A 12,417-nucleotide genomic window follows, 5' to 3' on the forward strand; every position below is an offset into this window, starting at 1 on the left:
CTGACACACACAGAGATACACATACACACACTGATACACACAGAGATACACACACACACTGATACACACAGAGATACACACACACACACACACACACACACTGATACACACAGAGATACACACACACACACACACACACACACACACACACTGATACACACAGAGATACACACACACACACACACACACACTGATACACACACACACACACACACACTGATACACACAGAGATACACACACACACACTGATACACACAGAGATACACACACACACACACACAGATACACATACTGATACACACACACACACACACACTGATACACACACTGATACACACACACACACACACTGATACACACACACACTGATACACACACACACACACACTGATACACACAGAGATACACACACACACACACACTCTCACATGCACACACACACAGATACACACAGAGATACACACAAATACACACACACAGATACACACACACACTCTCTCTCACACACACACACACACTCACACACACAGAGATACACACACACACACTCACACACACAGAGATACACACACACTCTCTCTCACACACACACACACACACACACACTCATATACACACACACACACACACACACATACACACATAGATACACATACACTCTCACACACAAACACACACACACACACACACAGAATGCAAACACATATACAAACACATGCACACACTGGCTCTATAAACCATTCCACACACAATGAAGGTCAGTTCACTGCACCTGAGCAGCATCGATCTAAAAAAAAACCTACCCACTAGCACAGAGACGACTCGCAGACCGCTGGAAAAGAGGACGTTCTGTCTTCAGATACATACTACACGCCACCTCCGTACTTCCTAACACACCGCCGTCCCCGCTGTGTTGGCAGAACTTTATCCTGTACATGCTGTTTCTGCTGGTGGTGCTCCTGATAAACTACGCAGACCTGAGCCGGGACACGCAGAGACTGCAGCTGCGCAGCCAGCTGCAGCACCGCCTCCACACCGCAGAGTTCACCAACATCAGCAGGTACCGGCGCAGCCCGGCGACCAAACCCCCGCGCCCGTACACCACTGCATCTCCCAGTGGTTTACACTACGTTACATTGCATCATTCATTCAGCAGGCTCTCTTTATCCAGATTGACTTACACAGCTTACATTTAAACAGCTGGATATTTTTAATGAGGAAATTCTGGGTTAAGTACCTTGCTGAAGGGGGTACAGCAGTAGTGCCCCAGCTGGGAATTGAACCAGCAACCTTTCAGTTACAAGCCCTGCTCCTTATCCGTATGCAATACTGCCGCCCAAAGAGCTGGTTTAGAGCTGGTGACTGCCTTAGCTACAGAGCTTTTGGACTTAAGACTTTAACCCTGGACATTCTAGGATACATTTTATAATTACTCTGTTGTTAATTACTACTGTCTATCAAACTCAAATGTCTTAAAGTACATTGTACAACTTTAAGTATTCTCTGTAATTCTATCTGCCCAGTGCCGGCCAGAAGCAGATGGGCTCCCCCTCTGAGCCGGGTTCTGCTCCAGGTTTCTTGTTGTTAATTAAGGAGTTTTTCCTTGCCACTGTTGCCTTTGGCTTGCTCTCAGGGGGTCTCAGGCCTGGGAACAATGTAAAGCTGCTTTGTGACAACTTGTGTTGTAAAAAGCGCTATACAAATAAAATTGAATTTAACTGAATTGAAAAGTGAACTGGCAACTTATGGGTTACACGCAGAGTTCCTTAAAACTACGCCACATAGGTGCTAGTGTCTGCCAATATCTAAAACTGATTTATATGTAAGTAGTTAATTTAGAAAATTACTTCAACAAATTGTGAGACTGACTATTTTATGTCCAGCGCTGCTGTGATTTTTTAATTTAGTAAGTGCAAGTACCTAATCATTGTGAAAATCCGATGATGAGCACTAATATAAAACCAAAGATATAGTTTTGAGCCGAAAAGAGGAGCAATTATCAGCACGTTCGCACCCCCCCCCCAAAAGCCCAGAGTCCTAACCAGACAGAAGTGTGCAGGGAAACACCCTTCCAGGTTCTGATGTTTAAAGCTGCCTAATGCATATTTGATCAAAGGTGTCTCACCCTTTTCCACAGATTATTGACGTGTTCATTGAAAATGCAGAATGTGAAGCACAGCCGTTCCACAGAGCAGTGATTTTCAAACTGAATAATGCATACCGATTTGTGGCATCTCTATCGTGCCCGCAGATTTTTTTCCCCAAGCATTTTTTTATATAGTTATCTTTGTCACATCCCAACCTATTACAGATTTGATCATGGCATTCAAACATGTGGGTGTAACAGTTTTGATCATTTTATTGTATTTTTTATTATTAATTTTATTTTTTTTAGGGATGGTGCTGACTTCATGAGTTGTTTATCCACATCAGTCAGACAAGAGCAAGTTCTTATTCTGAGCTCTGTTTTAGCGTGCATCAATATTTTATCAGCTGCCCCAGAGTCACGACTACAACGGATTGATTAAGGATGCTCTGGCTCGCCCCCGCTCACGCCCAGGCGTGACGAGTCGAGGGCAGATGGCACTGATCTGATCGCTGTCTCTGGTCTCGTCTGTGTGCAGGCCTGACGAGGTGTGGGCCTGGCTGTCCCGCTCCCTGCTGCCCCTCCTGCTGGACAGACGGACTCTGATGCAGGAGACGGGGAGCCTGCTCCTGGGGGCACCCCGACTTCGGCAGATCCGCGCCGAACATGGTGAGATATAGGGAGTGGGGTTTGGGAGGGGCGGGCTGGGGTACAGGGTCGCATTGGGGGAAGGAGAGTTGGGGTACGGGGGTACGTTGGAAGGTGTGGGGTTAGGGGAAGGAGAGTTGGGGCTAAAGAGGTGCATTTGAGGGTGTGGGGTTGGTGGAGGGAGGGTTGGGACTACAGGGGTTTGTTGCAGGGTCTGGGGTTGGGGGAGAGAGAGTTGGGGTACAGGGGTGCATTGAAGGGTGTGGGGTTAGGGGAGGGAAAGTTGGGGTACAGGGGCTTGTTTGAGGTGTAGGGTTGGAGTACAGGGGTGTGTTGGAAAGGTGCGGGGAGAGAGAATTGGGGTACAGGGCTTTGCTGAAGGGTGTGCGGTTGGGGGAGATAGGGTTTTGGGCTACAGAGGTCTGTTGGAGAGTGTGGGGATAAACCTAAAGATTTAGATCCACATTCAGCTTAATAGAACACCCCAAAAAACGTCACCAGTGCAATGACATTTAACTTTAAAAAGCTTGAAATCTTTGCTACTCATGTATTGTAATGGAAAAAACCATATTTGTCAGATTGGTTACGCATTCCTGCTCACAGCCAGACCTCTCTTTTCCACTTAATGCTGAAAAACCCTGTTTTCTTGTCCTGAATGCATAAAATGCGTATTGAACCAATGAGAACTTGTCCTGAATGCACAAAACGTAACCTAAACCTATGCGAAATCAAGTCATGGACACAGCAGAGCAAGCTCCGCCCATAATGACCTCACTTGTCAGCAGAGGTGTTCATACAGCTCACATTGTTACACGTCATGTGTTTATACAGCTGCATATATCCTGCAGTCAGTTCAGGCAAAGCACCTTTCTCATGGGTACATCAGCAGTGGCCAACCTAGGTCTTGAACTTGCAGCTCTCTGGTAGCAAGCCCAGTTCGTCACCCGCCAAACCACATTGCCATGCTAACCCCTGTCCGCTGCAGAAGAGGGACAGCGGAGTGATTCGCACAGGTTATTTCCCTAGCTGTGTGTTTGCTCATTTGCTCAGGCCCTGCGTTAGTGATCTGGACCTCTCTTGTGCTTCCCCCTGTTAGCGTGTGACAGCGTGGGATACTTCACTGCGGGCTCCTCCTGGACCGGGTGCGGACAGATGGGACCCGCTGGGAACAGCACTCCGGGGCTGGGGTGGGCCGGGCTGGGCTCTGGCCACGCCCAGAACTGGACCGCCACACCTGCCGATGCCAGCGGGTAAGAAGGACCTCAAGTTCAATCATAGCACTTCAAGCTCAATCACTGCACTTCAAGTTCAATCATAGCACTTCAAGCTCAATCATTGCACTTCAAGTTCAATCATGACCAGTTGTTGAAATTTTCATTGCTCTGATCCTGTTGTAACATGCTCAGATGTGGTCTTACATTTTGTTTGTGTCCTGTTATTCATGTTGCCTGGTTTATATGCACCTGTGTGCCTTGGCTCTGAATAAGAGCTCTGGTTAGAAGATCCGCCAGAAGACAACATGTATATAAGTGCAGGTGGGCGTGTGTCTACCTGGGTGACAATAAAAGGACACTGTTTCTCAGTGTTCTTTAAGACGCCAGTGCTGTTAGACACACATCCTGAATGCATGTCATTCAGTTATGGGTACCTGCAGTGTAGATAAAGGGCCTCACATAAAGAGCTGTGCTATAGTGTTTGGCTCCTGCTGGTACTAAAGTGCACACAGAATCAGACACCTCTGCTCCTGTCCCCTGTCTCTCTCTCTGACCTTTGACCTCTTTCTATCTGTAGAGCGTGGCACTGGGGTCAGGTCTCCATCTATGACAACGGAGGCTACGTCCAGGACCTCGGAAGGTCAGTCAAGGAGTCTGAGGCTGTGATCCAGAACCTACAGAGGCACCACTGGCTGGAGTCCTTGTGAGTGTGGAGGAATGGCGGGGGTAGTGCGGGGGGAGAGAGGAGGGGTTGGGGGAGGTTTGGGGATGGGGTGAGTCAGGGGGAGGGTAACAGTATCCTCAGGAACTGAGCAGATGGGGAAACCAGATGGTCTCAGTTCAGAGTCAACAGATGGGTCTCAGCAACATGCTACTACATGCCAGCTCGTTGTACCTGGCCATCTGTAAGATCAGGAAGCACTGGGGCCCTGAGGAACCCTGTATGTCAGTGTATCATCCCTGTGCAGCCGCTTACCTGTGTGCTGTGTGTGTGTGTGTGTGTGTGTGTGCGCTCAGGAGCCGGGCGCTGTTCGTGGAGTTTACCCTCTACAACACCAACACAGACCTGCTCGCGGTTGTGACCTTCCTGCTGGAGTTCCCCGCCCCCCAGGGGGCGCTGCCGAGCGTGGACCTGAAGACCTGCAGCCAACACAGGCTGAGCACCGGCCTGGACCTGCACCTGTTCCTCACGGTAACGTAGCCTGCAGGTCTCTCAGCACTGACTGATCCTCACAGTAACACAGCCTGCAGTTCTCCGTCTCCCTGCTCCTCACAGTAACACAGCCTGCAGTTCTCCGTCTCCCTGCTCCTCACAGTAACACAGCCTGCAGGTCTCTCAGCCTGACTGCTCCTCACAGTAACACAGCCTGCAGCTCTCTCAGCCTGACTGCTCGTCACAGTAACACAGCCTACAGCTCTCAGTCTCCCTGCTCGTCACAGTAACACAGCCTACAGCTCTCCGTCTCCCTGCTCCTCACAGTAACACAGCCTGCAGCTCTCTCAGCCTGACTGCTCCTCACAGTAACACAGCCTGCAGCTCTCCGTCTCCCTGCTCCTCACAGTAACACAGCCTGCAGCTCTCCGTCTCCCTGCTCCTCACAGTAACACAGCCTGCAGCTCTCCGTCTCCCTGCTCCTCACAGTAACACAGCCTGCAGCTCTCCGTCTCCCTGCTCCTCACAGTAACACAGCCTGCAGCTCTCCGTCTCCCTGCTCCTCACAGTAACACAGCCTGCAGCTCTCTCAGCCTGACCGCTCCTCACAGTAACACAGCCTGCAGCTCTCTCAGCCTGACTGCCCCTCACAGTAACACAGCCTGCAGCTCTCCGTCTCCCTGCTCCTTACAGTAACACAGCCTGCAGCTCTCCGTCTCCCTGCTCCTCACAGTAACACAGCCTGCAGCTCTCTCAGCCTGACTGCTCCTCACAGTAACACAGCCTGCAGCTCTCCGTCTCCCTGCTCCTTACAGTAACACAGCCTGCAGTTCTCCGTCTCCCTGCTCCTCACAGTAACACAGCCTGCAGCTCTCTCAGCCTGACTGCTCCTCACAGTAACACAGCCTGCAGGTCTCTCAGCCTGACTGCTCCTCACAGTAACACAGCCTGCAGTTCTCCGTCTCCCTGCTCCTCACAGTAACACAGCCTGCAGCTCTCCGTCTCCCTGCTCCTTACAGTAACACAGCCTGCAGCTCTCCGTCTCCCTGCTCCTCACAGTAACACAGCCTGCAGTTCTCCGTCTCCCTGCTCCTCACAGTAACACAGCCTGCAGCTCTCCATCTCACTGCTCCTCACAGTAACACAGCCTGCAGCTCTCTCAGCCTTGGCTTCTGTGGCTGCGGTGGACCCTGGGCGAACAGAGGTGTGTCGCAGTAACTCTGTGCCCATTGTTCGGTCAGAATGCTGTTTCCGTGGTGACCAATACACCAGGAGAAGAAGGGTGCCTCCAGCAGCACATGCAAAGAAGACGCACGTTTGCAGTTTGCATTCGGACAGGGGCGAGACGGTCGCGGCGTGCCCCGCGAGATCCCCTTTTAATCTCCCCCACAGCTGCTTCAGCCTTTCAGCAGTCTGTGGTACTGGCAGCAGTGAACTTCGTGCCCATTTTAACATGCTTTCTTTCCCCTTCTCTCTTTCTCGCTCTCTGTCTCTCCCCCTCAGGTGGTGCTGCTGGTGTTCGTGGTGTACTTCTGCGCCCGGGAGAGCGCCGGCGTGCGCAGGGAAGGGCGCGGCTACTTCCTGCGGCCGTGGAACGTGGCGGGGCTGTGCAGCCTGGCGCTGTCCCTCAGCGCGGCGGCGCTGCACCTGAGCCGCGCCGCGCTGGCCGACCGGCAGTGGGCCTCCTACCTGCGCCGGCGCCACGGCTTCACCGACTTCTACCCGCTGGCCTTCCAGAGCCAAGCCTTCGCCCAGCTCTCCGCCCTGCTGCTCTTCCTGCTGGTGCTCAAGGTGAGGGGTCCCGGCGCTCACCTCTGCAGCCGTCTGCTGGGAGTCATTGTTACGTTACATTACATTATTGTCATTTAGCTGCTGGTCATTATTACGTTTACGTTACGTTACATCGTTATCATTTAGCTGATGTTCTTACCCAGAGTTCAGTTTAATCCAGTGTTTCTCAGTCCTGCTCCTGGAGGCCCACTGTCCTGCATATCTTCTGTCTGTCCTTGCTCTGCGTACCTGGCTGAACTCATCAGTGGCACTTTTGATTAGCTGAGCACACCTGATTTAATGAAGCAGCAAGGATAGATGGAGAAACACTGGTTTGAGTAAGTTGAGTGGTTGAGCGGTTGAGTAGGATTGAAAAAACACTGGTTTAATCCATTTATACATCTGGATATTTTTACTGAGGCAAGTGTGGGTTAAGTACCTGGCCTAAGGGCACAGCAGCAGTGCCCCAGCGGGGAATTGAACCAGCAACCTTTCAGTTATGAGCCCTGCTCCTTGCCACCGCGCTACACTGCCGCCCCAGTGTTCTTTTAATAATGGTAGTTAACGGCTAATTTCTCTCCCCCTGTCTGCCCCTCTCTCCTCCCCACCTCACCCTGCTGTCCTCTGGTCCTCTCCCCACTCCCTCTACCCCCCCCCTCCCCCCACCCCCGGCCTCCCACCAGCTGCGCTTCCTGCGGGAGTGGGCGGTGTTCGGCAGGACCCTGCGGCGCTCCGCCTGGGAGCTGGCGGCGGGCGCGGTGGCGCTGCTGGTTCTGCTGCTGGCATACTCGCACGCCGGGCACCTGGTAAGCACACCCTCCGCTCGTGCTCCACCCACGTGTGCTCCACCCACCCAAGCTCCGCCCACCTGAACTCCACCCACCCAAACTCCGCCCACCTGAACTCCACTCACCCATACTCCGTCCACATGAACTCCACCCACCCACGCTCCGCCCACCTGAACTCCACTCACCCATACTCCGTCCACATGAACTCCACCCACCCATACTCCATCCACATGAACTCCACCCACCCACGCTCCGTCCACGTGAACTCCACCCTCTCACACTCCGCCCACCTGCGCTTCACCCACACTCCACCCACCCAAGTTCCACCCACCTGAACTCCACCCACCCAAGCTCCGCCCACCTGAACTCCACTCAACTAAGCTCTGCCCACCTGCACTCCACCCACCCACGCTCCGTCCACATGAACTCAACCCTCTCACACTCCACCCACCTGGACTCCACCCACCCAAGCTCCGCCCATCTGAATTCCACACCCCCAAGCTCCACCCACCTGAACTCCACACACCCACGCTCCACCCTCAGACCCGATCACCGGCATCACCCGAGCACCTTTGCCAGGGCCCAGGGGGAGAACAGGAGACACACAGCTAAATTAGAACACCTGTACCTCATGTCACATCGTTATTGTAGGACACTCCCCTTTGCAGTTCAATCATGTGCATATTAAGCAATATGGCATTGCTGACAATATGACTGTCTTGTACTGGCCCCCCAATAGTGGAATGAACTTCCAACGGGGGTCAGGACAAGCAGAGTCACTGGCCATATTCTGACGCAGCCTGGAGACCCACCTCTTCAGACTCTATGTCAGTTCCACCTCAGTCCCCACCCCCAAGCACCTGCTACTTGCATTACTTCCTGCTTATTTACTTGTAAGTGATCTAGTAACTGCGTGACACATGGTGGTGTATGAACTTGACCTCCTTTAGTTTTCTAGGCTGCCTAGTGTCAGATTAGCACAAGTTAACTTGTGCCAGTGCTTGAATGGTGTTGTGCATGCACTCATTGGTCTGGGGGTGTTGTTAGCCTGGTCTGACACTGTGATTCATTTAACTCGGATGGACACACTTCTGTCCTCTTGTGGCTCTGGATAAGAGCGTCTGCTAAATGCATGCAATGCAATGTAACGTAATGCAAAAGTGAGCCCTATTCAAAGAGCTAAGGGATCTCTGTAAGGGTTTGATGGACGCCTCCTTCCAGAACCAGGCTGCCCCCCTCCCAGTTCCCCTCCTGTTCCGGGGGCGGAGGGGTGTGAAACACGCATGGCTGATCCGAAAGCGCCGAGCGGAGGAATTAAGCCAGCGCCGCCTCTGCTCCGAAAAGGTCCTGCCGTTCCAGCGTTAAAAAAACAGCTGCCGCTAAGAGGGACCCGCGTTTTATAAGTGAGGCAATAAGCCGCAACAGCAGGCACAGCCAGGCTTTAAGTGGGAGCTGGCGGAAGGGAAGGTTCTCTTATTAATTGGCTTTTCTCTATACGGGGACAGTTGTGTAATTCTGATAAAGTGACTGATTTTCCGCAGCGGTGATGGAGCTTTCACAGGTATTTCATTTAGAGGAGCTCCCGCTGGTGTTAAGTGCTTCTTGGTGTTTTTTTTTTCGGGTTTACTTCACTCACCAGACCGAAGGCAAAACGGAAAGGAAAGTGCGAACGGGTGGGAATGCACAAAGAGCGGGGAATTTCGGCCTCAAGCTGCGAAGGGGGCTGGGGGGGGGCAGGAAACTACCCACCCGCCCCCCCCAGGTAGCCCCCTCCGCACAAGCTTTTCCCTCCGTGAGTCTGAGACAGAAAACTGCGGATGTGCAATTTAACACATTTCAGCTCTCAGTAAAAGCACACAGGATTGCTGGGCATTTCGGGCGTCTCAAAGGAGTTTTGTGCCTCTTTCCGTCTCCTACAGCGCTGCTGGTTTTTGTGGCAAAGCTACGGAATTTAATGGGTCGGTTGTGTTTTGGTGTGCGTCTGCACCCCCCCCCCACCCCAGAGGACCACACTCACACTCACCTTCACCTTCCCACTCCCCCATCCATCTGGATTCTTCTTAAAGATACTGTCAAGTCACACTGTTAATACAAATACAGCGGACCAATCTAGCAGAGCCTGTGTGGCCGAGAGCCCCCTTCAGAGTAGCAGAGAGGGAAAAGGTGACCTCGGAATGTCAGGTGATTTCGCTGAGAGGAGCTGAAGTGTTTCTGCGTTGGCTTTCTCCCCCCCTCCTCGTTCCCTTGCTGCCAAGGTTGGCGCGGCACGCTCGTCCCTCGGTTGCATTGCGCTGCATGATTTATTAGCTTAGCGGAGGCCCTTATCCAGAGCGAATAACACGACTCGCATGTCATCCATTTATACAGCTGGATATTTCGCCCAAGCAATTCGGGCAAGGCGCCTCACTCAAGGATAAGGCGTCAGCCGCCCCGCCTGGGAGCTGAACTAGCGGTCTTTTGGTTGTGCGGCATTCATGATTTCTCTCTCTCTCCCCCTCCCCTTTCCTTCTCCCCCCCTTCATCTCTCCCTCTCTTTTTCTCCTTGTCCCTCCCTCTCCCCTCTCTCCTTCCCACTCCTTTCCTTCCTCTCCCTCTTTTTTTTCCCTGTTCTTCCGTCTTTCCTCTCTCTCTCCCTCTCCCTCTCCCTCTCCCTCTCCCTCTCCCTCTCCCCCTCCCTCTCCCTCTCCCTCCTTTTTTCCTCCCTCCCTCTCTCCTTCCCTGTCCCCCCCCCATGCCACTCCCCTTTCCTTCTCCCCCCTCTATTTCTCCCTCTCTCCCTCTCCTTCTGTTTCTCTCCTTGTCCCTTCCTCCCTCCCTCTCTCCTCTCTCCTTCCCTTCCTCTCCCTCTCTCCCTCTCCTCCTCCATCCTTCTCCCCCTCTCCCTCTCCTCTCCCTCTCTCCCTCTCCTCCTCCTCCCTCTCTCCCTCTCCTCCTCCATCCTTCTCCCCTTCTCTCTCCTCCCTCTCTCCCTCTCCTCCTCCCTCCACCTCTCTCCCCCCCGCAGTTCTTCCACTCGGTGCTGGAGGGCTACGGCAGCGTGGGCCAGGCGTGCCTGACTCTTCTCGGCGCGGGGCGGGGCCTGCTCTCCTGGCGGCCGGCGGCGCCCACCTGCTCCGCCCCCTGCCTGGCCTACCACGGGAGCTTCGCCGTGCTGCGCCTGGCGCTGGCCTGGCTGCTGACCTCCGTCCTGCTGTGCAACTACCGGCTGGCCCGCGCCGAGCTCTACCGGCCCGCCATCCAGTCGCAGGACTACGAGATGGTGGAGCTCTTCCTGCGCCGCCTCAAGATGTGGATGGGCCTCAGCCGGGCCAAGGAGGTGGGGGCTCACCGCGCAGGGTGCCGGGGGGACTGGGGGGAGAGGGGACCTCTGTTTCATTGCGTTACATTCATTTCCTGTGCATTCTGTTTAATGATGCTGTCATTGAAAGCTTTTAGAGGTTTCGTGCAAGTGTCGCACCAATACACATTACATTACATTACATTATTGGTATTTAGCAGGCACTCCTCTACAGCTGGTACTCAAGGTGAGAGGCCCACACTCACCTCTGCAGCTGTCTCCTGCTGGTCATTATTACATTTACCTTACATTACATTAATGTCATTTAGCCGATGCTCTTATCTAGAGCGACTTTCATAGGTTACAGTTTTATCCATTTATACAGCTGGATATGTTACTGAGGCAGTTCTAGAATAAGTACCTTGCAGCAGCAGTGTCCCAGCTGGGGATTGATCCAGCAACCTTTTGGTTATGAGTCCTGCTCCTTACCACTGTGCTACACTGCTGCCCCATGTATAGACACTTGTATATTAACTTCCTATATTTTTAATATACAGTGTTATATCACTCTTACTTGTGACACCGTAGCAGGCCCACAGCTACGTGTCGTGCTGTGTCTGGTTTCCCATAGTGACGCGCCTCTCTGTTTCCCGCCAGTTCCGTCACAAGGTGCGCTTTGAGGGCATGGAGCTGCCCCCCTCCCGCTCCTCCTCCACCAGCGACTGCAAGTCCCTGTGCCTGCCGCCGCTGGACACGCCCGAGGCGCCGCCGACGCCGGACAGCGTGGACGCCGGCTCCGAGGTGTCGTGGCGGCCCACGTCCTGCAGCCCCTGCAGCCTCGGGGAGGGCCCGGCGGGCGGGGGGGCGGCGGCGTGGCGGGAGCGGGCGGAGGTGGAGGCCACGCTGCGGCGGCTGGCGCCTGCCTTCGACTCGCTGCTGCTGCAGCTGGACCGCGTCACCCAGGCCACGGAGGAGCTGTACCGCACCGAGTGCCGGCTGGAGCGGGCCCAGCGGCGGGGCCGAAGGAGGCGTGGCCATCGGGACTCCGCTGGACGGAGGCACCACCACCATGGTGGGGGCAAGGGGGGGCACAAGGCGCGGCTGTCCGGAGCCAGTCCCCACCCGGGCCCCGGCAACCACACCCCCGCCCCCGCCTCGACCCCCGCCCCCACCCCCGGCCCCGCCCCCCACCGCCACGAGTGGGACGCCCCTGCGGACGGCGAGCCAATCCCCTCCAGCCTGTTCCGCCACCCGGCGCACACCACCACCATCCCCACCCGCAAGCGCAAGCCCCCGCCCCTGAAGAACAAGGTGCACCCCAACACAGACGTGCACGTCTCGGGGCACCCCAAGCCCTGAGGCCACGCCCATAACCCGCACGTAAGGAGTCAAAGGAAAAGGGGGGAGGGGGGGTAGAAAGGGCCCATGGACCGCCCCTCCCCGAAAATCGCTCAAGGAAGAAAGAGTGTGAGGGGGGCAG

The 12,417-nt window shown here is 54.3% G+C and overlaps 1 protein-coding gene across 1 annotated transcript in view; it reads left to right on the top strand.

Moving 5' to 3' along the window:
- Nucleotides 1–12,296, top strand: part of pkd1a (polycystic kidney disease 1a) — an 87,993-nt gene extending 75,697 nt beyond the window's left edge. The window contains exons 39-48 of the mRNA XM_036546869.1: nucleotides 922–1,061; nucleotides 2,626–2,756; nucleotides 3,832–3,985; nucleotides 4,527–4,652; nucleotides 4,967–5,141; nucleotides 6,606–6,892; nucleotides 7,543–7,678; nucleotides 10,665–10,976; nucleotides 11,595–12,032; nucleotides 12,138–12,296. Of these exons, the coding sequence (XP_036402762.1) occupies nucleotides 922–1,061; nucleotides 2,626–2,756; nucleotides 3,832–3,985; nucleotides 4,527–4,652; nucleotides 4,967–5,141; nucleotides 6,606–6,892; nucleotides 7,543–7,678; nucleotides 10,665–10,976; nucleotides 11,595–12,032; nucleotides 12,138–12,296 (2,058 nt within the window). The remainder of the gene's footprint in view (nucleotides 1–921; nucleotides 1,062–2,625; nucleotides 2,757–3,831; nucleotides 3,986–4,526; nucleotides 4,653–4,966; nucleotides 5,142–6,605; nucleotides 6,893–7,542; nucleotides 7,679–10,664; nucleotides 10,977–11,594; nucleotides 12,033–12,137) is intronic.
- Nucleotides 12,297–12,417: the final 121 nt, after the last annotated feature.

Source organism: Megalops cyprinoides, chromosome 1, assembly GCF_013368585.1.
Source record: "Megalops cyprinoides isolate fMegCyp1 chromosome 1, fMegCyp1.pri, whole genome shotgun sequence".
Taxonomy (NCBI): domain Eukaryota; kingdom Metazoa; phylum Chordata; class Actinopteri; order Elopiformes; family Megalopidae; genus Megalops; species Megalops cyprinoides.